The 24,052-nt window shown below is 39.6% G+C and overlaps 2 protein-coding genes across 2 annotated transcripts in view; one reads left to right on the forward strand and one right to left on the reverse strand.

The window, feature by feature from the left end:
• Nucleotides 1-526: 526 nt before the first annotated feature.
• Nucleotides 527-7,112, reverse strand: aqp9b (aquaporin 9b). The gene is made up of 5 exons (XM_046032645.1): nt 7,019-7,112; nt 6,116-6,242; nt 2,088-2,225; nt 1,675-1,793; nt 527-748 (listed from the first exon to the last, which is right to left on the reverse strand). The coding sequence occupies exons 1-5, from the start codon at nt 7,103-7,105 to the stop codon at nt 527-529; spliced, it is 693 nt and encodes a 230-aa protein (XP_045888601.1). The 5' UTR covers nt 7,106-7,112.
• A 3,462-nt stretch (nt 7,113-10,574) lies between these two features.
• Nucleotides 10,575-24,052, forward strand: part of aldh1a2 (aldehyde dehydrogenase 1 family, member A2) — a 26,237-nt gene continuing 12,759 nt past the window's right edge. Inside the window, exons 1-6 of the mRNA XM_046032677.1 lie at nt 10,575-10,795; nt 18,941-19,045; nt 19,434-19,574; nt 20,010-20,139; nt 22,150-22,211; nt 22,941-23,069. Of these exons, the coding sequence (XP_045888633.1) occupies nt 10,679-10,795; nt 18,941-19,045; nt 19,434-19,574; nt 20,010-20,139; nt 22,150-22,211; nt 22,941-23,069 (684 nt within the window). The 5' untranslated portion in view covers nt 10,575-10,678. The remainder of the gene's footprint in view (nt 10,796-18,940; nt 19,046-19,433; nt 19,575-20,009; nt 20,140-22,149; nt 22,212-22,940; nt 23,070-24,052) is intronic.

Genomic DNA, 24,052 nt, shown 5'->3' on the forward strand with positions numbered 1-24,052 from the left:
GGAAGTTATAGATGGCATTGGATAGATTTGTGCATAAATTTATAACGCAGGTTTTGGTTTTAAAATAATTACTTTTTTAAAAAAACAGTTATTGGATTTAAGGACATTACATAGGAAAAATATTTTGTGTACTTTCAAATCTTATAAAATGATGACATCTTTTTGACATTAAATAAAATAAAAAAACTAAACAAAGTAGGTCCAGGATCAAGATGCACGGAATACATGCATGGTCTTTGAAATATTAATACAGACTGTCAAGAGAGCAGAGATGGAGCTACAAATGCTGCTCTACATGTGTAGTTAAACTCAGAGTTTCTTACATCACACATCTACTACGTCTAAGGCACTAGTGAGAGTGAGAGCAGCAGTAAGTAATGGACTCTCTCAGGCAGTTGGCTCAGAAATATTTCCTTCCATTTTCTTATGAATCTTGCCCTGGATATTAGAAACTCTTATAATCTCTCTTTCACATTTGCATTTACCGGTGATAACAGGCACCTTTATCTTTTCTACGTCACTGAAATTACCTGAATACTTCCATGCCCCATCCCGCCACAGCTGTGAAGAACCGTGGGCTGAGGTCTCGTGCCGGGTTGATTGGATAGCCACAGTTCAGACCCATGGACACCCCGATGGCCATGATGATCAGGCCGATGCACAGAGGCTCCATGCCTTTTGGAGCGCCAATATTCTTCCTGTCAGTGATAGCCAGGATGCACAGGATCAGTGCGGCAGTTGCAATTACCTTGAAAACAAAAGCATCAGGCAATTAGCATAACATCAGTTATATTCACAAAATTTCAAGGCTACAACAAAACATACAGTTCTAAATCAACTGAGCAATCCAAAAATATAAATAAAAAAGAATAGCACAACTTTTGTATGTTGTTGGTTTTTGTTGTTATTTTTGAGAGGATGTTTTTGAGTTACCTCACACGTGACCTCTAGCCTATGTTATTTTGCCTAAGCTTATTATGGGGCTTCCCCTTTGCCCTGGTTTCAGTCTGTGTAAGGCAGCTTTACTATATAACTCCATATGGCTGTATATTAAGAAAACAGAACAAGTGTCAACAGATCAAACATTTTATTTATATTAATTTTACAGATTCTAATTTGACTCCTTAAAGGCACATAGCAAATATCAACACCATTAGAACCTGCTGGTACCTGCTGGTAAATTCATTGACAGGTCTCTTCATAACTCGTAATAATTAATTGAAAGGTAATTATTAATGTTTCTGATTGTGTAGCTACTCAATAATGCTTGTAATGATCATAATCATGGCTTTATTTTTAAATATAATTAGTTAAAGTAAAAAAATATATATACTGATTCGATCTTTAATGCCCTCACTGCCTTTACAAATACACAAACTAACATGTGCATATCGCCCCATACACATCCAGAACAGATGGATGTTATCCTCAGCACTGGAGCAGAATTGTTCACACACCAAAAAACAACTCACATGCGCATTTACGCTTACATTCATGCCCATGACTGCACTAAATGCACACTCAAATGCATCTCTGTATGCTCTAGTGGCTTCCGTTTTCACCATTTTGTCGTCTCATTGAAATCAGTAACTCCATATAAAAAAAAAGAGCCAAACACTCTCCAAAGCTAATAACTGATAAACAATTTTTTAAAAAGTTAGTCTTAAGCCCCACCTGATCAACAAACCCATTTAGGACTGAGAGATGTTTTGCGGGATAAGATGCAAATATATTGGCAGTGGCATTTGCACCAGTAACAACAAATTCTCCATTGGTATATTCCATCAAAGCATCTGTGGAATAGAAAATACAATAATGGTAAACAACTGTTTAAGCAATTATAATTAACAAGCTGCTCTAATATTTCTGTTTTTATTACTAATTAACATAAAACAGTATCCAAATACAATTGGGAAATCTCTTTAAAGGATCACAAAGAGTGGCAGGAGAAGCAGGATTATTAAATTAGCTTGATATCCTCACTTCAGTCGATGTTTCAGACTTGATGGGGTTCTGGGTTTCCTCAGAGAACCTATCCTGCTTTCTGAGACAGTTGTCTGGTAGTGATGATACACATTTACACCCACCATAATAAAACCCATAAACAGCACAGGATCCAGCAAAAGCCCCCAGGAATTGTGCCACCACATACACAGGGAACTTCTTGAGAGGTAGTTTCTTCAAGATCACCATGGCCAGAGAGACTGCAGGGTTCACGTGGGCTCCTGAAACAATGCAACAGAAAAAGATGCGCAAAATCAAGTAACATATGCATAAGGGTCACCAAAACATAGCCTAATAGACAGAACCGTATTTTAAAAAGAAGAGTAGACAACAACAAATGGAAATGACAAGAAGTATCAAAATATTTATGACTCAAAACAAAAATAAAATAAGGCTGCAACTAATGATTATTTTCAGTGTCTATGAATGTGCCAGTTATTAATTGCTTAGTGTAAAGAATGTCAGAAAATGGTGAAAAATGCCCATCAAAGTTCCTACAGCCCTGTCTGACCAACAGTGCAAAACCCAAAGACTGGAAGCAGCAAACATGTAGTATTTTTAATTGAAATATTACTCTAACGATTAGCATTGGACTGTTGTAACACTGTGGGACACATGATGAAAAACAATTAAAAACCTGGTGTCTACATTACCCACAATGCAACTCAATCACCCAATGGTTTGGTGAGAAACTGAGGTGTGTTATGCTAGTAATGCTATATAGCCTCAAGCTGCTAGTTCTCTTTTAAATGATAATTGATTATCGAACGAATTAGAATTTATTAATTGACTAATCATTTCAACTCTACATCAAACGTCAAACATCTGTGACCAGGCAGAGAAGGATAACTTAAAGGTCTCGAGATAAAGTAAGCTGAGTATAGTGGATTAAAACAGTCAGTGACAGGCTATCTGATCATTTAGTGATTGTATTCATTCAAAACATTTTCAGGATATTTTCAAACAAAGAAACACTGGTTTTGTGCGCCTTCAGAGTCGGCCTGTTTTCCTATATTTGACATTGTCCTTAAGGGGTGTGTGTTTGAACACATTCCAGCCAAATGTTACTGGGCTGTGATGGCAGTGTGGGGTCATTTATTTAACACTCTGGGATCTTGGCGTTGACCTCACGGTGGTAACACCACTGGGGGTATCAGCCATGCGCCTATTGTTAATCTCCCCATCCTGTTCACAAACACTGACCATGACAACCAGCCAGACCTGCCTGTCTGAATTGCATCTGACATAATCTGCCTGAATCTGCTTAAGGCACACGTAGACTGCAGGTCATTAGAGTGACCATGATGTGTCACACTTACGGTACACTGTCATCTAAAATCTGAGACTACAAAGTGAAAACAATTGTGTTTTCTTCTCCTATGGGGCCAGTCTAGAAAGCCAGGCTTGTCACACCTGACCCCCCTCCTCTCCAGAGGCCCATGCCCCAGTAAAGCTCATTAGTCCAATACCTATGATCATCTTCAGAGATGTCGTTGGACAGAAGCTTCCCACTGAGCTGTGGACCCCGGGGCTGAATGGCCCAGTCATGCAGCAAAAGCTTTCCATATATTAACCTCCATGTCCTCAGGCTTTTCTGCTATTCCTATGAAGCTTTAGAAGTCTACTCATTAAACATGTAGTGCAAGTAACACTGTCACATCCCTGTATCATGTACTTTTTTCATTTCTCTATCAAACTTAAATGTCTCACTGAATAATTTTAAATATCTTCAAATACACAAAATATATTAGTTACCCAAATCACAAATGGACCAAAACATATGATGTATAGAGTTTGTGCCACCTGGGACTGTTTATTTAGGAATAAAGTCTGTAGGGCATGGACCTTTAAAGGTTTAAAGGAGTAGTTTGAGATACTGAGAAATACTCTTATTCACTTTCTTGCTGAGAGATGACAAGATTGATACCACTCTCATATCTGTATGGTAAATATGTAGCTGAAGCCAGCAGCTGGTTAGCTTAGCACAAGAAGTGGAAACAGGGGGAAATAGCTAGCCTGGCTCTCTTTTAATGTAAAAAAAAATCCACCTGCCAGCACCTCTAAAGCTCACTGATAAACACGTTATTTTGTTTAATTCGTACAAAAACCAAAGACACATAACGCCCTGTTCCTGGGGTTATGTGTCTGACTATTTCTTGGCTGGGATCAATAACTTCATAGCTGGTTGTCTGGTATCTCTTCAGAGCCAAGAAACAGTGCACCACACAACCCATAAAACTGTCATTTTTACATTTTGGTTTGAGACCTAACATGTTAATTAATGAGTTTTAGGGGTAGATGTGGCTGTTTCGCTCTGGTAGCTGTTTCACCCTGTTTCCAGTCTAACATCCATTCATGTATACGAGTGGGACATCATGTTCATAAATCAATACTATTCAGTAATTTTTAAGATCTTGAGAAACATTTAACTCACTGCCAATTCAGTGTCTGACAGTTTTTTCCCCTCAAGAATTTGGCTTGTTACATAATTTGTTCTTAGATAATACACACAAAGGTGAGAAATCAACAACAACAAAAAAAAGTAAACAGCAGGTAGATATGAAGTGGGGGTATGGTAACAAAAGAGTAAACATAAAACCATCAACCAGCCAGCTTGCTGTCTTTCTGTGAGGCAGGTCCTGAGGTGTTGGGATTTAAACTAACTGCTTCTAAAGGGCAATTTATTTCAGAAGCATTTTTTGTCATATTTTGTTTAATTTGCACAGTCTAAATGAAATGATTGGCTGGCTTACCTGTCTATTTGTGCGCACTCTGCTCTTTTTGGCTGCACACTTTCAAAAAGCTGTCTTGCTAGTTCTCCAACTTTGCCTAACCCGGCTTTAAGCAGTTATTATGCAGTCAGATGCACCATTTATCTCTTTGTTTTCACTTCCCAACATTAATGGAAATGACCAAACAATAATATATGAAGCCTTCAAAATGCCACCCTCAACATAATGCTTCCCTTGATTGCTGATTAATGGACACTCACCATTTTGTCTCAGCAAGCCCATTAGAAGCACTGTGACATTTAACAACTATCCCCTCCTATCCCTATCACTGCTGGCAACACACAGAGGGCTCATCTTGCTGTAATCCTTGAGGAATGACTGGATAATGTCCCATTTGGACATAATATCTCCAGCCTTCAAGCACAATGACACCACTCTTACTCTGAAAATCAGCCCACAGGCAATTAAATAATAGCACTTAGTTTACTCTTCACTAAAAACCACATTTTTTCCCATTAGCATCAGTAATTCTGCATTCTAGACCACAAAAAGGCTCCTTTATGTTGAAAGCTCTCCATTGTCCACCACAATGGTCTACACTGGTCTTCATACGCTCTTACTTAGATCAGTAAGCTAATGCACTGAATCCCTGAGGTCAAAATGCAGCCTGATAGTTTTCTTTTCTGCAAAAGTTTTTCATGTACATACTTGTAAGATGGAGATAACAGTAGCACAGAGTAACCTGGAGGAGAGACTTGTTGTGCTGTAAGAGCAAAGAGACAGCCAGACATCCACGACCAAAGATCGCATCTCCACCACAAGACAAACACTGAGTGACCTTTGTCACCAGCTTGTGTTTGCATTGTGTTCTAAAATATCAAATAATTATGTTTTCCTTGTTTTTCTTTCACTGAGAACCCTGGAGAACCAAGAAAACGACTGAACTAATGAGAAAGCATCTTTGTCATTAAGTGTCAACATGCTTTCAATAAATTGTCAATCGTTAGAAAATGGCAACTATCTTAATAACAATATCGTTTAAGGAATTTTTCCAAGCAAAAATGCCAGTTTTCCCTTAGATCTAGCTTCTTAATTGTGAGAATGTATGCCTTTCTCTGTTTGATTCACTGTAAAACTGAATATCTTTGGGTTCTGGTTGTTGGTCGCACCAAAAAAAAAAAAAAAAACAATATAAAAATTCCATCTTGAGTTTATTAAACTGGCATTTTTCAGTGTTTTCTGACATTTTAGTGACCAAATGATCAGGAAATGAATCTGCAGTTTAATGGATAGTTGTAGGAATTGATAAAATGATTTAGTATTGTAATGAATATATAATACCTGTGCATGTGTCCATACAAAGTGTGGGCTACTTTTACCTGACACTCCCCCTGCCATGTAGACAGCCATCATGACTCCCAGAGTAAAACCAATGTGGATGGTCAAGGGCTCCCCGAGAGCCCCTTTACTCAGCACTGTCTGGGCCACTGAACCACATCCAAAGAGCTGGGACACAGACAAGAACAAAAACACAAAGGGTGGCGGTAGAAAGACTCATTGTTTTTAATTATTCCAATTATACCCGCCATTAACACTAGCCCTCTTGTCCACCAACAGCCTGCGACTGCCACAGACAGTTTGTCCAACCTGGAGCTCAGAAAATAATGAATCCCCCACTTATTAGGTAAAAGGCAGAAATAATGTAGACCCTGAGTGTTGAGAGGAGAAAAAAAAGGAAAAGGACTGTTGTGGAAGCTGCATCACTTCTCTTATGTGCCATCACAGGTGTTATAGTGGACTCAGTGAGGTGACAGGTGGAGGACAGTCCAGACTAGAAAGGCATAACTGAAAAGCAGTCAACTCTTTTGATAGGGAAACACAGAAGAGCAATGATACTTCTCTGTACTACAAAATGACCTTATACTTTTCTATTATTAATTCAATGCCATGTTTATTTCTTCCATAACCTCATAATTGAAAGACAATTAATTATTCTAGTTATAATGATTCAAATTTTGTGTTAGATTATTCTAGAGGAGTTGTGAGGAAGAAAAACACCCAACATCAGCTACATCTTGTTATGACTGTCAGAAGCAAATTACAGCTGAGCACATCAAAGAGAAGGTCTGTTATTCCTAGAATATCCCATCAGTTAATAGAGACATCTGAGAGACAACAGTCAGAGTCTCCGGAGACCCAGTATAACACCTTATTAGCATACTGGTTCAGAGCTTTAAAGCGGCTGTTTAAGCTGGATGACAGGTGCAGAGGGAGGTACTCACTATCAGGACAAATATCCCCAGAAATTCCGCCAGGAACTCCTTAAAAATGTCCCGCCTCAGGGCAAATCTCTCCTTCATCTTTTCCATTTTTTTCTTCCTGCGTCTCCTTGATGTCTTCCTACGACCAGAACAAACAGCAAACAACTATGAGGCAGTCTCTGCGTAATTGTCATTGCAGGTTGCCGCCTCCCACTCGGTGCGCTCGGACCGTGCAGCCCTCGGCAGGCCGTTAAGCTACGTGCATCTATTTCCCTTTATAACCACAAGGGGTCTACTTTTTATAAGAAATGTGGACTCCGCACTGACATCCCGAGCCCACAGCTGCTGAAAGTATTTGTTTGGCTTATATTTGCATGAATGTGCATTTTAAATTTGTTTTTTGAGACACACAAGTAGCCTAACAGTAAATTAGGCTGCACATTGGAGAAGGATTTTATACGATTTTAAAATTAGGCTATCTGAAAATAACTAAGAAAATCCTTAAATAATCGGCTGCTTTGACAAAAAAAACATGAAAGATAAATTATCCTTTTTTATACTAACAATTATTTTAGTAGATCACTAAACGCACAGCCACGATACTCACAGACACAAACTGAATATGAAATGTGAGTATATTAAGAAAGATAGCAAAATAACTCTCATTTAGGACCTCAAATGTCCCGACTATCACCAATTAGCCTATTATATCAATAGTCATTTTTCTAATCATAATATTTGGCTCATGTTGTTCGGTTTAAAGCTGTGTAAGTGTCAGCTAGCACCCTCCTTTATTATTGACAACACTGATCAATGAAAATATGACATATAAAGTTAGACAATAATAATATAAAAAAATATTATTATTGTCTATTCAGAGGTTTAACACGCAATTTAGGATGATGGAAAAGTTAAAATATGTTAACATGGCTCAGTGAAAATAAAAACAAACGTGTAAAAACAAAAATCCTTTCAGGTAGTGAAAACTGCTTTTTAGAAAGCAGATTTCTCACAGGACATCATGTGGATAATCATCAGATTAATAAATCACATAGGCTATTGTTGAGCCCTGTTTTCAGCATAAATGCATAATTGCCTTCACTTGCTAGTTTTGGCTGATAATAAATGGATCAATTTTAAATGATGTAGGCCTAGTCCACAGCTTTTCCTCATTTTGGCACTTAAAAATATTTCAAATCAAAAAACGCTTTTAGCAAACTGGAAAAACTAGTCCACTGGGAGACTTCATTTTGTACAGACATTATTAAAACCTCTATAAAATGTTTTTCGTCTGTTGGAACTATCAGTTTTGGTTGGTTTACAAGTCCCATGTGAATGTTTAAATAGTGATGGTAAAATGTATTAGCCTACCGAATGCCAAAAGTAAAACTAATTCGCCATAGTGATATATATAGGCCTATAAAAATACTAGATTTATATTCAGGAAACCAATTTCATGGGGTATACTTATTGAGAGCGAGTGTCGGTTATCAAACGCGTTGCCTCCCTTTAGGATGTCTTTCCCACCCGTATAGGGTCTACGTAATGGCCTATTATGTCTTTAGGTTACATCACCAAGTAGCGGATGTGAGAAAATCTGACAGAAAACAACTAGGCTATACTTTACAAGACATCCTGCGTGTTTTTGACTTTCTTTAAAGAAATTTGATACACAGACAACAGATTATAACTCTCCAACAAACATCCACACACACTTCTCCAATTAATGCTCTTTTTCTTTTTCTTGGTTATTTTTTAAAACTTCCCAGAGCTCCTTGCATTTGTTGGCTGTTTTCTTTTTGCCATATCAGAAAGTTTGTAAAGTTTTCTCACTCACCTTTCTTCATGCAGATATGGTCCTACTTCTCTCGGTCACCTTATCAGGCATATTTCTAATTATCTTGTCTTGTTCTTGTCTTGTTTTTACAATTACCCTCATATGTTTCTTATTAAACCGCTCTTTGTAAATACTGTTGAAACTTCAATATGTAAGTGTGACTCCGAAATGTCCCAGGCCCACTTCCTCCAACAGAGGGAGCTCCATGAATGCATTTGAACTGCCGGCTAAAGTTTGCCACACCGTCTCCTCCGGTATGTCTTATCTCTCGTTCGCTGTGCTCTGTGAAAAGGTGAGGCGACAGGCTGAGGATGGGATGTTTTGAATGCATTAATCAATGTCACCGTTTCGGGCACGTCCTCTTTGATGTGAAACAGACACTTTGAGAGTGTCGCCCATGCTGTGAAAAAAGGGTGATGTGCTGATGGAGAAACAGCATCCTCCGGGGATTTGCAAATTATGGGCCTACATCTGTCTCCACACTCCTTTGTCCTGTCAAGAGGCTCAGCTTATGAAATCTAAAATTTAAAGACCTTTCCGCTGGTTGAGGAGATTATTGTTTGAGGATATAAACGAACCTGTGGTGGAATTAAATGATAGACCTATATAGGCCTACTTGGCTTCATCCCCTATTCCTTTAGGCTACAAGTCTGACCATCACAGTCTAAATCTCAAACAACTTTACAAACCCTTTAACTATTACCTGAGTGGCCTCATGAATGTGTGAGGAAGTGCAGTTGTTGTTGATGTGTTAATACATGCGTGGATTTGCTTAATTCCTTTAGTTGTCGGAGACAGGCTTGCTCAAAGCTAATAGGTGGATGTTTATTGGGAGTTTTTAAAGGAGGCGCTGGGAGGAATTATCACCTGAAGGACAAATCTCTCCCAACAACACCACAGCAAGTAGCAGCAATTTCTCTAGTCCGCATTTACATAACATCTTAGACCGTGGGGAGGTTGTGTTAGGCAAATAAAGGCTACAGGGTGATAGTGGGCCGAGGAAAGTAGTTTGACACCTTTATGTCACTTAGGAAATGGTTAATGATGGTGTAAAGAATGTGAGTTTCTCACATTTTCAGTAAAGAGTAAATATGGCCTTTATAGGCTCTATATTTGTGGAGAAGTTGTTTTGCTTCCGAGGTCAGAATGAATTTTCAGTCTTACTTGTTTTGCAATCATGGACCAGAAGAAAAATGGAAATTTAAACACCTACAACTGAGCAAACTATCTGCCGATGAGGGTCGTGTGATATCATCACAAGTCCAGAACATCTACTGAATTGACCTTGTGGTGAGGTTGTTCTGACAAAAAAAAAGAGCGGTCTTCATAAGACCATTAAGCTACGTTTCAGTAAGTTTGTGGAACATGTCTGTTTGACCAAAGGGGTCCATCTATAAAACCTTTTGCAAAATAGGTCATATGTAATAAACTACATTTATTATTGAGTTCAGATAATACCTGGTATTAACATAATGATCAACTTCAAACTCGTTTTGATAATTCGTGGCACCACGTTTTGATAATCCCAAAGAGTGTGTTTGTGTGTGCAAAACCATGAATTACTGTAGAAATGCTGTTGGTGAGTTAAAGCAGTGGAGACTTGAGTCGGGAGTGTGAGGTGGGTGTGGTGGTTGTGTATCGCCTCCTCAACACGTCGTTTATGTAAATGCATAAAGTAAATTTTCAAAAGGACAGCCCTTTTCTTTGCCCAATGAAAATGAACCGCTGCTGACACCTGGCTATAAACCCAGGAAGGAACCCAAAGTCCTAATCAGAAAGTCCTTTTAGCCTAGAGAAAAAACCCAGAGAGGCGCAGCAGGCAGACGAGTGGAGAGACGGCCGTGATGACTTCCAGCAAGATCGAGATCCCCGGAGAGGTGAAGAGCGACCCAGCTGCTCTCATGGCATCCCTGCATCTAATGCCCTCACCGGTGCCCAACCCGGAGATCAAGTACACCAAGGTCGGTTTCCCTCTGCATTCCGCTGCCGACCGAGTATAGCTTTGCGCGTACTCCCGCTTCTACCCGTAGATCAGACTACCCGGATCTTTAACCAACACTTTTTTTAAACTAAACTTTTTCCAACACAACTTTTCTAACTCCCGGTAGGCTACAGACCCGATAAGCCGACGATTGCACGTTTTTAAAGTCCCGGTGAGTTTTTGCTGCGTCCACGTGCTTAGTATAGCTCAGCATTAAACATCAATAACCCCCTGGACAAGATCATTTAAACTAAATAATTAGGCTAGATGTAAAAATATTACACATTTTATAAATAGCATATATTTTTGTTTGTGTGTGTGTGTGTGTGTGTGTGTGTTACTGAGTAAGTAACATGGATGTTTACATTTTAAAATTCCAGCCAATGTATCATTGCATAGACCTGAGGTTATGATAAAGACTCATAATTGATTTTGCATAAAGGTTGGGTCTCTTATAATTGCACATGCTGCAAATAACCCTATTTTTCAGGAGGGGCAATAACACATTAATAAGGGCGTGTCATAGTTTGAACTTGTTTGGTGAATAAACCGAGGAGAGTGTCTTAAAACACTGAGTAAGGTGGACAATTACTTAGTATTATTATATTTTTGATATTTATTCCACATTGCACGTGAAGTGCAGTCTCAGTCAAGACACAGACCAACATCCTTTCAGGTCACCGTATGGAAAGCTAATTATTATTATTTTTTTAAAATCGCCTAAAGGAATATGAAGAAAGTAATTAAAGGGACAAGTTACTTATAAAATGTAAATATTGCAAGCTTGGAGCTAAATCTCTTTCTTAAATTTTTTCCCATTATGATTATAATGTTTCACCAGTAGTGTTTCTGTGGTATTCAATGAGTTCTAAATGTCTTAATTTAATTGATATAAGATTGCTTACAATGATTTTAGGAATGGTTATACACAAAGGAAGGCTGCCTTTGTGTATAAACAAAACAGCCCGAAATATTTCTACCTAGTCTTAAAGTCTTTTCTTTCATTGACATCAGTAATCACAGCAAGTTACAGTACACACAGGTTAGTCAAGTCCAAAGAATTGGCAGTAATTTAAATCAGGCACTACTTAATTATTATATGGCAGCAAGTTGGTTTAGTGTATAAATAGTTTAGTGTTTAAATGAACGTTGTCAGAGAACAAATGTGTTATCAGAGCAGTTTTTGGATTGCCCTACAGTCAGAAGTGTGTGGGTGGGAGAAATAGCTGTGGAAAGGAGCTTCAGTCAAACAAAGACTTTATTTGAGTCATGAAACAAATTGTGTTGCGAATATGACCAAAAGAAAATCTACTTTCAGAGAAACATGTGGTGAGGATACAGTATGTAACCTACTGTAGTTAAGTGCTTCAGCATTTTGTCACCATAATAAATAACAGTTTGTGCTTTCAATGGGAATCTTGACCCACCACAAGTTTTGAGCTACTTATACAGTTGTTGAAAATAGCTCTCATATGAAATGTGTTTGTTGCCTGATAAAAATCTTTTCAATGTCTTGATAGGATTATGTGTGTGTGTTTGTGTGTGTGTGCGCGCACGCATTGGAACACTAAAGTACATATAAGTTGAGATTCTTGTAATGTTTGCTAGTAATTTTGAGGTCTCATTATCAGCGTTAGCAGCCAGGATGTAGCCCTCTACAGTTTTGTTGTTACAGAACAAAACTGGGTTTTTTAGCTGCAGAACAAGTGGTTTTATGATTGTGAGATGAAAGGGCACGTCTCATAGAGGACAGATTAATGATAGCGTTCAGTCAGTGCTATAATCGCTCTGGGTTAACACATGCCTCAGTTTTTTAAGTGCAAAGGGCACACTGCTGCTGCACCGTAAAGAGGATGGTACATGTTGCATAGGCTCTGTCGTGTTGTAAGCTTTCCTTTCCCTCATGGTGCAGAGTATTAGTTAAATGGGGTGGACACAACGGTGTACAGGAGGAAATTTTAGGGAGCAACTTGGTGAATTAACCCCCAGGAATTTGGATCATCCAGTCCCTGTTGGTTTGGTGGACATAGGGGGCAGAAGGGCCCTGATTTATGGGAACCCCTGGCGTGGGCTCTCCTCAAACCCTGTTCCTGTTCTCCTGCAAGGGAAACAATCAACACTGTTCAGTGGACTGTAGGGCATGTGGATGGAGCTGCAAGCTTCCAGACACAGATTTTCTCTAGATATGTTTTTACACTGATATGTTAAACTTTTCTGCAATATAAAGGCGATATTAGCTTTTTCTAACTTAAATTTTATAGAATTTCAAAATTCTTGTCAAATTTAAGTCAAATTAAGTCATGATGACTATTCTTTGTTTTGCAATGCAAAGATTACATCTGGGCGACCCTGGAAACAGAGATATGACTGATAGAGTATTATTACTTAATAGCTTTGCTTCTGTAACAGGGAAGCATGTGATAAAAAAGGGTTATTACAATCAACGTTTGCCCCTTGTCCTCTTCACCGAGTCATGAACTCCTCACCGTTCAAGACACATTACTTGTTTAAGTAAAGGTATCTTCCTTCTTGTGTGCATCTAGTCTAGAATCTGTAGTTTTCGCACACCCTTTCTATTGTAGCTGAAAGCATGAGGAGGAAACTGTCTTTCGGTTGTCCTATCTCCTACCCCCACATTTCTATCTCTAGAAGGCTCCAACAGCTGGGTTGTAAGACAGAAACAGTTTAAAGATTGATAGGACCACGAAGGAAGACATAAATAAGAGGGCCATCATAGCTATTTATTGATGTTTTCCACTTGTGGTCGAAGTGGAGAAGAGAGACTCGGTTTTATGAATAATTAAAGCAAGGAGAAGAAACTTTTTCCAGCTCTATTTTAGTGGGTGATACCTCTGGCCTTTGTGGTTTTTCACACAGTTCAGTGATAATGAGTTGTTAAAGCAGACATTTGGTGAGACAAATTTTACTGGAATGGAAATAACTCTGCTGCTTTTGCTTTGAAGGAACAGTCTGTCAAGGGTTTTGTGTGTATGTGTGTATGTGTGTGTGTGTGTGTGTGTGTGTGTGTGTTTGTGTGTGTGTGGTTGTGGTAAATATGCAAGTGAAAGGTCAGCACATTGATTTGCCCTTTATTTTGAAATAAAAGAGCCTTCTGTTCTGCAAACTATTTTAAAAGCAAGAACATGAGCCACAAACGTTCATGTTAAGCTTTAACAGACTATTTCAGTTTAGCCGACTGATAAGATATATATGCTAAAAATCCCCATTTTAAAAATCTGGTTTAGTAGTTCCAATGTAGTTTTACTGTAGCCTTATTCTTTAATAGGGCAATACCATAGTTCTGCAAATATGAAAAGCTGGAAGAGAGATCATTTCAGATCTCTTAATCTAATCAGCAGTTATGCATTTTCTTCGCTCATGGTGGCATTAGTACACTTTCACCATAGGAACCTGTGCGGAACCTGTCTGCCGAAGACCCATGTATTTGTAAAGTAGTCTATGCAGAGACATCTTCTCAGTTTGGATGAATAAGAGGCTCCATCAATCTGTCACTGATTGAGATAGCACAGATGGAGGCTTGGGGCTCCCCGATGCTAGGTGCTGTCCACTGGGGTGTAAATTATGACCCTGTCTCACTGTGTGGGTTAGTGGCCCTGCCTTGCCAGAGCCTGACCTGCAGTTCTGGAGTATTTCACTTCAAAACCACCATCTCACTGCGATCAAGATCAAACAGAGCCAAAGTTAGGGGATACTGTGCGACCAAATGATTTATCACAACGAGCACAGCAAGTATTCCCCCTCCTCTTCTCTGCCTTTGCTTACACAATCTCCCTGTTCACACACACGGCCACATACTCTCTAAAACACATCTCTTTGATTGTGACAGGGTAAGTGTGCACTGCCATTAATATGTCCATTGGTGTGAAATGCCTACTTGTGCAGTGAGTGTAAATTATCATCTTAGCAGACACGTCAACATCACGTCCCCTGCCTCTTAATCACTGTTTAAGGAAGAACAGTGACAGCGAGGTTACCATGTTAACTTCTCTACCTTCAGTCTGCAGCCCTCTTGACAAGGAATGTGTAAATCCTGGAACACAGACCAAAGTGCTTTTCTAGATGTTCATTTGTCCATTGAAAAGCGTCACACTTTAAAAATGTTCCTCTTTGTCCACTGATCCCACGAGTAGAACGGCTGTTCTTTAAACATTTCTTTGACCAGAGATTGAAAGAATGGTTAAGTACACAGGAAACCCATCAAACCTCAGATGTTCAAAGGAAAGAAACACCAGTAGTGAGAGGAGAGGTTAGTTTTATTGTTGATTCATGAAAATCAAACTGCGTGTAGCCTTTGTCTTTTGCTCTGTCTCTTCGCAATTTGAACATTTCATCAAGATTGTTGTTGTTACGTTCTGATATATTTTGTGCAGTGAATAATATTTATATTAAGTCTGAAAGATGATATGTTTTTGTGGAAGATTTCTGGCATTTTGCTCTACTCAGATGTTTGAAAATAGTTGGATATATTACAGACTAAGCTAACTACTGACTTAAAAACAGCTGTCTGCTGTAAAAAGCAAAATCTAAAATCCCTTTTGGGAGTGTAAGAAACGTTTTAAAAAAATAGCATCATATAAGCCTGGAAAAGGCTTTAATGTAAACTGTCACTGTGCTCCAGTGACGTGTAGTCTGCTGTGGTTTCTGACTACTGGAAGAAGTGCTCTTGAGTGAATCAATTTGAAAAGTGAAAAAGAAGTTGTTTGTAATTACAGCTTTATGTCTGTTTCTCACAAACAACAAACAACTTGAACCACTTGCCCACACACACCGATGAGACAGACGTTTGCCAGTCAGTGACAGCAAGGTCGCCCTCGGCAAAACCAGGAGCGTAGGGTGGCATTGTCTGTGGGTGTGTGAATGAAAAACATGACGGCTCCATGGTGTCAGACATGGGGAGAGGAGTAGGAGAAAGAAACGCCCAGCTGGTCTCCACTTTCACATGCTCTCCACTCACTTGTAACGGTAGTAATTATAAGACTTTTGAAACCCATCCAGAACCAGAGAGGAAATAGAGGTCCTGTGATGGGGGAGGATATGAAACTTCCTGCGCAGACGAGTGTTGCAGGTGCCCGGGTAGGATTCATCTGGCTGTGGAATCTTGGCGTGTTGTGTATAAACACACATATATGTAACACCCCCACCCCAAAACTCCCCTCACACCAACCCACCCCATCCCTCCTCCTCATCCTCCCCTTACCCCCCACCCACCTCAAAAAAAGAGAGAAAAGACAAGAAGTAGTGTTACATGTTCCTTCAGCCGTTACCATCTGAGCTGTGAGAAGAAGAAAAGAGCCAAACAGATGTTTTGTTGGCTGTAGAAAGTATTTTGGCTTTTCTTACTTCCCATTACAGTTCATCCTAAAAAATGAATTATCACATAAAATCACGCAAAGTTTTGTTAACATAAAAAAATTATGAAAATGAACTCTTCCTCATATTTTACTTGGAGCAAGGTAAACTCATTTAGGTTTTTACTTCGAGTGTAAAAAACATTTTTAATGGATTACGACACCTGCATCAAATGTAATATTAAAGATGACCAAATCAGCAAAACATGCACCAATTTGTAGCTGATTTTAAAAAACTTATACTAAACTTATATGTGTTTGTGTACATCATGTCTCATCTTGTCATTATCCCCATGACCAGGCTCTTTCTCTCGCTCTGGATGAACTGACTGACAGCTTTTGCAGAAAGGCATGGGAGTTGCTAAATGTTTGCAGCTGCCCTGTGGCCCATGCAGAAAGTCTTGACCTGTATGCTTACTGCTTTGCTCTAATCCACATCAGGCATCCTCGTTACCCCATCAAGCATCACAGCTTTTTTGTCAGTTTTAATTCTTTTTCTTACTTAATGCAGCAGTACAAATTGTTTCAAATGTAATCATTTAAAAGTTGTACCAGAAACGGCTTAATTGCAATTGTAGAAAAATATTTTGAAAACATTGTCATCGTCTTTGCAGTCTCTGGACACCAAGTCAACTCCAAGTACTCAGATTTTATAAACATAAAATCATTATGTGAAGTGATAGCAAAGACCCCACAGGGGGATGGGAAAGAAAACACTGATTGCCATTTGAAAATGTGCACTCCTTGCACTTGTTTTGTTTTTTTCATTCTTGTGCTCTTTGCCCCTCATCCAAATGATCCTAAAAAGCAATTTTAAGAAACCGGGAGAGTTGATTTACGCCTCGGGCCTGTCATCTTAATCAAGTCTCTCAATGGAACCAGACAAAGGTCTAACACCAGTCCAAGTCCAGAGAGAGGGCAGAGCCAAGCGGCGGCTGACAGTTGTCCTTTTCTGGCCGTGATTTAGGGGGCGGCCTGCTCCACTGTTCTCCTGCTTCATCCGTTCTCCTTTAGCAGCGTCTTGTGAGAGGGGTTACGCCATGCATAAAGCTACCCATGGTCTGCATTCTTGCTTGGACTGTTTAGGCTGTCAGGGGGGCTCCTCTGATTTAGGGCGACCCACTTCAGTGGCCCCTATAAATTTAAAAACTAATTCACTGCTCTACAGGACTTTCTGTTTTTGTAGCTGGCCCTCTGCTCCTTATCGTTACTGACAATTTTATGAAGTGCTCTTAATGAGCGTCAGATTAAAGGTGGCCTCTGATGGAAGGCGCCTGAGAGGACTGGAGAAGCCAGTACGGCCTTGTCTATGTGTGTGTGTGTGTGTGTGTGTGTGTGTGTGTGTGTGTGTGTGTGTGTGTGTGTTTTAAGGTGTGTGGGGGATGGTGTGGGTACAAAGGAAGCGTAGAGGAATGTGTCTGTAAGGTAGGCTATGTTTCCTGCGCAGTGGTACACGCAGATACTGAACACCTTAAACGTCTGCGTGTGAGTTATTCATACGCGGGGTCCACATTGTGCACCCACAAACCGTGGGAATGAAGAGGAGGAGGGAGGCAGAGTGATGAGTCTGCTGCAGACTCTGGCAGTTTTCAGACTCCCTGGCATTTTATACCAACCCAAAAGTAAACATGGCTAACAGTTTACAGCCAATTAAATAGCACTTAAAGCCCGGCGTTTATGAGGGTAACAATGTTGGAGAGTTTCAGGAGGCTTAGGCCAATGGGATACTTGAACCTTGCTCTCAGGTTTGCTCTCGGTGCATCTGAACTCCTCTAAAGTACAAGGACAGTAAGAGCATATGTATACACAGAGCGATTTGTGCCAGCAGATGTTCTCCTTGCACTCTATCTATCAGGCAGACTGACAGCCATTAAAAACAGTGTGTGAGTAGTCTGCCTAATGGATCTAAACCATAGACTGTATGATCTAAACATGTCAGTGAGGAAGGAGCGTTTTTTGTTTTTTCTCTGACTGAACTTGCGTAATTTGCTATTTCAAGTCACACCTTGCACTTTGATCCACTTTTCATCAGCTTATGAGGGGGTTTGCTTGTATTTCAGTGGCACCGGCTAATGCTCAGCTTTGTGGTTCTGTAAACATGTATTTTTTCTTTTTGGGGCGAATAGATGGTTGAATGCGTCCTGTTTGGAATCCCAGGCGGTTGTTTAACAGAAGACCCTCCTTAACGCATCACAGAATCGCGGCACGTGTTTTATGATCTCGTAAACGAGCAGTGATGTTGTGAAACGTGTGTCTGTGTGCTTGGAGGTAGGTGTGTGGGTTGGGGGTTCTGGTGTCTGATAAGGATTTATCTGCACCCCACCCCCCACCCCTTTTGTCTGGATGGTGGAGCACTCCCCAGAGAGCAATGCTGGACAGGCAGGAATCTCTGTCCAGATTTCCAGAGATGCTCCCATATCTCTTACACAAGAGTCTGGAAGAGATGGGACTTGCTGCATGAGTTAGTCTTTCACAGCATCAACTATCAGCACATCAGTGCAGCCAACATGGTGTGATGAAATGATTACTTAACATAAATATTTAAAAAATAAAAAAGGTAGTTATTATCTCCCACACAAGCTCAGTTGGTTCGCAGATTGTATCTTTGAAGTCAATTGAAGTCAGTTTGAACGCGGTTTTAATCATTCATTGGTGCATTTAATTCATACAAAGAAACTACCTACTTTACACTAATGACACTTATCCTTTATAGCATCTATTTACTAAAATACTGAAAACTGCATTTTTCCTTGCAGATTTTCATCAACAATGAGTGGCAGGACTCTGTTAGTGGGAAAGTATTTCCTACCTACAACCCAGCTACTGGAGAGCAAATCTGTGAGGTCCAGGAAGCAGAGAAGGTAAATACTCTATAGCACAGCATCTTCTGTCTGTAGAACTCCAGATGGTTTCAGTGATGGAAGAATCATTTCAGTTATGAGTATCAATATCATGCTATATAAATACTCCATGCTTTTAGTTCTTTATACATGTGTAAACCTTTTGCATTCAAAGAATTAAGAAAAGCAGAAGTGCAATATGAGATCAGTCCATTGTGATTTGGTGAGAAGGCCGTTGTTTTAGTCCTTCCTTATTTCAGAAATGTTACGTTAACTTTTTCAAAAGTAAATTATTCTGAAATGCTATTGGCATGTAAAGACAGATTTCATTAGTCTGGTGGACTGCAAAGAATACACCTGTCTACTGGATCAGTTTAGATAATTAGTATGTTTCCCTCCCGTCTCATAGGCGGATGTTGATAAAGCTGTACAGGCGGCTCGCCTCGCGTTTTCTTTGGGCTCCGTATGGCGAAGGATGGATGCATCTGAAAGGGGTCGTCTGCTGTCCAAATTAGCTGACCTGGTGGAGAGAGACAGCATTTATCTAGCAGTAAGTTAACCGAATATTTCAGTTAATATTCAATTAATGTGAGTTTTTTTTGTTTAGAGAGGCTAAGTTATTTTCCACATTGGTATAATAACAAAATGTCCTCTTATCCACTTGATTATTAACCTATTTATTTTATAGCTGCATTGAAATTGTAGTATAACCTCTATTCCATTGTCTCTTACATTTTATTAATATATGTTGTTTTCTTTGTTAATAATGCATTTTTATGCCCTCTGCAAAGCACGTTGAGATTCCTCTGTATAAATTCAAAGAGAACATATAACTGTAACTTAAGGGATGTAATTGGAGTTTAGTGTTATCTTAGTGTCACATTTCATTCATGGGGGAGTGTAAAAGCTGGAACAGTATGGAATTATGTGAGGATCACAAAGATATGTCACATATTTCTCAAACGTCTCCCCCGTCTCTCTTCAGACTATTGAGTCACTGAACAGTGGGAAGCCTTTCCTGTCCACCCTGTTTGTGGACCTTCAAGGAACCATAAAGACACTGAGATACTTTGCTGGATATGCAGACAAGATCCACGGTACTTCCATTCCAATGGGTAAGATGCTTCATTAATTACTACAGTAGAGTTTTAGTGAAATGGACAAAAGGCAGCTTGGTGATGAAGAAGAAGATCATTGGTGTGAGTAAAAAAAGGATTTGTAGCAGATGGAGAGCAAATAATCATGTTTGTCTCTGGGGACATTTTGGAGGTAAACACAACTGTGCTGTTTAGGTAAAATCCCTGGCTTGTTATTAGTAGGGGTGGGTATAAAATGGAAATACTGACTGAATTGTGTCTTCACAAAGTAGTAAAAATTGTGGAACCAAAAGTTGGGTTCTTGCTTAGATTATAATGATCAGATGTGTCTTCATTGAGATTAGATAGATCCATCCATCGTCAACCGCTTATCCTGCGTACAAAGTCGCAGGGTAGATAGATAGAGTTGATTCAATTTTAATCTGTATTTTATTATTATTTAAATCCTAGTGTGGTCTCCACCAACTCCTGACAGAAATATTAGGCTCTTTTGCAGCTAAATTCAACACTATGTTTACTAGCTAGTTGCTAACTTTTCTGACTGTTGTGTTTGTAGAGCTTTTTTTCTGAAAACAGCAGCCAAAACAATCATTTGAAAGACACTAAAATGATCAGTTAAGGCTCAGTTAACATTATACATTTTAATTTCAGCTATTTCTATTATAGAAGTATTGATTATAGCTTCTTTAAGAAGTTCGGCATATTTAGTTGAATGAAAACAAAAGTTTTGAAGTAAAAGCAGGCTAAGATAACATTAATTGTCTTGAGGAGGCTGCCACCAATGTCGACCCTATAAGGCAATTGAATTTGGGGGTGGGAGAGGGGAAAGTTGGCTGTCTGTTTCAACAGGAAGCACAAACAAGGAAGAAGAATAAGAGAGAGGACATGAGAAACCTCCTGATACCGATGTATTGTCCCTCTCAAAGCTTCTCTTGTACACTGCTGCCAAACCAACCATGGTGAGCTTTTTCCCAGGGCTTTGATTTAAGCTTTATTGCTCTAGAATACTTTCAGAGAAAATAAACAAGGGTATTCCTGTAGCCTGTATGATGTAAGGTCAGTAATCACGTTTGTTCACCTGTCAGGATGAGGTGCAGGACATCTATCATTAGCAACCCCTCAGCATCTATACGTCTTGCATGTTATGCTGAGCTTATTGTGTGAAATTCGTATCATAGACAGTGTGAGATGAATGGGGAGTGTCATTATGTGGAGCACCTTTGGCTACACAGTTTGGTATAGTTTACATAGCTTGTTCCAAATTGCAATATAAGTTTTGCAGGCGTCATACTTTCAAACAAATCTCGCAGATACTTGAGTTCCTGCGGAAAATCTCATGTCTAATAGGTTTATAGTTTTGTTCTCTGAACAATAACAGTTTTGAAAGGCCCAACATCCACTTTGGTATTACGGAAAAAGGTTGACATATGAGAATCTTTACCAGAGTTTTGTGTTCATTTTCATACTTTCACTGTATCCCATTGTAAATGATTATGTGGCCTATCATCTAACATTGATCATTTCAGTCCAAATGCAACATTAGGCAATGTTTCATCAGCTGACGACTGTTGTAACAAATTCATACACACATTTCTCAATATCAGTTGTTTTTGTGGAGAATGAACAAGCATGGCACACCCTCAGTAAGTACCTCCTTTAACTTAAGTAATGCAAGAGGAATGAGCAAACCTTTCCAGCATAACACCCATCTCTATGACCTAAAACAGTTACACACATGCCTGTGTTGTAGAAGGTTCGAAACGAAATGTAATCTCTCACTAGGGTAAAGTAACAGGAATGTTGCGTGTAGATTCATTTACAAATTAACATGTTGAGTCAACAACACCGGGGGTATCAGGTGGTGTTTTTCATTTTGTTTCAGGCATTTTTCAAGCTTTACACTACTGAAGCTAAAAATGTATGTACTTATTTTCTCTTTGTGTCTGATTGTGTGTGTGTGTGTGTGTGTGTGTGTGTGTGTGTGTGTGTGTGTGTGTGTGTTTGTGTGTTCTGCACGTGCCTCCGCAGATGGAGAGTATCTGACATTTACCAGGTATGAGCCCATTGGAGTTTGTGGACAAATTATTCCTGTGAGTATTACCCTTCCTATGAGTGACATGCATGATGAATACAAATGGACAGAAAAGTTTGAAAAAACAGATAAGACTAAATTGGCTGAGTTTAAAAGAGATGTTGGTGGTTGATAGTCTGACCTGTTGTTTTTTTAAAATTTCATTCTGCATTTTCCAGTAATTCCCTGACAGTCACTGTTTATTTGGGAAAATCCTGCTGGTAAGCCCCAAAAATAACGGTGCCAGTGAGCTTGAGTAATAGAGAATGAGAACTGAAAGGCAGAAGAGTGAGCTGAAGGATTTAACATAGTGGGTTTGAGGAAAGGCAAATGGTGAGAAAGGAGGAAAAGATCAAGGAGAAAGAGACACTGTTGATTGTGCAAGAGTGCAGAAAGCGTGTGGTTCTGCGTTGAGCCCCATGGGCTCCTGTGTAAAGCAGAAATAACACAGGCCTGTGTGTTGTACAGTGATATGAGTTTATTGCACATGTGTTGCAATTTCCCGGCTTTCTCAGAATTACTGTGGGAAGAGAAAATACTCTACAAGTGCCGAGAACATTTTCTCACTTGACTATGTTTAGACAGAGTGAAAATGAGAGTAAGTGACTTAAGAGCGATGAATTATTGAGCATGACTTGTGACCACCCAGTGTGTCAGTCAGATGTATGAAGTCTTTTTCCGGTGTGTGTGTGTGTGTGTGTGTGTGTGTGTGTGTGTGTGTGTGTGTGTGTGTGTGTGTCACGCACAGTGGAACTTCCCTCTGATGATGACAGCATGGAAGCTGGCTCCAGCGATCGCATGTGGAAACACTGTTGTCCTCAAACCTGCTGAGCAGACACCCCTCACCTGCCTCTACATAGCATCTCTCGTCAAGGAGGTAAATGACAAGATCACTTTGCCAACCACAAGGCAGTTTGCCAACACTTTGGACAGTCCAATGTTAATACTCCAATAACTGAATCAGAATCATTTACAGGTTTCAGTTTGCCAAGAACACAGTGTACACTATGATTCTGGCCAACACTTTATTTAGATAATCCAATGTTAATGTAACCACAAGGTGACAAAAAACAGATGTTTAATGAAGTGTTACTTGTCTGGTGCATCTTTTCAGAGTCTATAATTCAAATTTCCACCCTTAGATTAACGCCAGCCAACACATTTGCCAGAGATAAAGGGTCAGTCACATAAATAAAATATCTGACACAAACAATATCTCCCACTTGGTGAAAAGAACTACACACACATAAACAAACTGAACGGCTGCAACTGCACCAGCGCTGACAGCCAAAATTAACACTAATAAAATTCAGCTAATATTATTATAAGCTTTTGTTTCATGTCTGGTTTCACTATGTGATGAACTGCTACAAATATGTCACACAACACAAGCAGCTAAAGGTTAGCATAAGGGCTAACACCTTGGAATAAAGTGAAGTGCATTTGAACAGTGATGTGATCGTTTAGGTTAAAAAAGTGCTAAAGTGAACGAGCTACTTAAGCCTAGTTCACACTACACGATATTTAGCCCAATTTGCTGCTCAGCGAGCTCGGTGAGCTCAGCAACCATCAGCCTGTGATCAGGAGTAAATCAGCGGTCGATCTGCGGTCGGCAGTCGTTATGTGTGAACTACACAACAACGCATCAAAACGGCTCCCCGACACATTTCTCACACATCACCAACGTCTGCCAGATATCTAGCATGCCAAATATCTGGACGAGTCGACTGACTCGACATCCACATCCAGCCAATGAGAGCAGGCAGCTGGCAGAGCAGGCAGCTATTTTTCACCACAAAAGCACTTTTTACTCACCTCCAGCTCTCTCTGTAGCTCAGACAATCCCTGCTACCTGCGTGT

The sequence above is a fragment of the Micropterus dolomieu genome, linkage group LG20 (assembly GCF_021292245.1).
Source record: "Micropterus dolomieu isolate WLL.071019.BEF.003 ecotype Adirondacks linkage group LG20, ASM2129224v1, whole genome shotgun sequence".
In the NCBI taxonomy this organism is placed as follows: Eukaryota; Metazoa; Chordata; class Actinopteri; order Centrarchiformes; family Centrarchidae; genus Micropterus; species Micropterus dolomieu.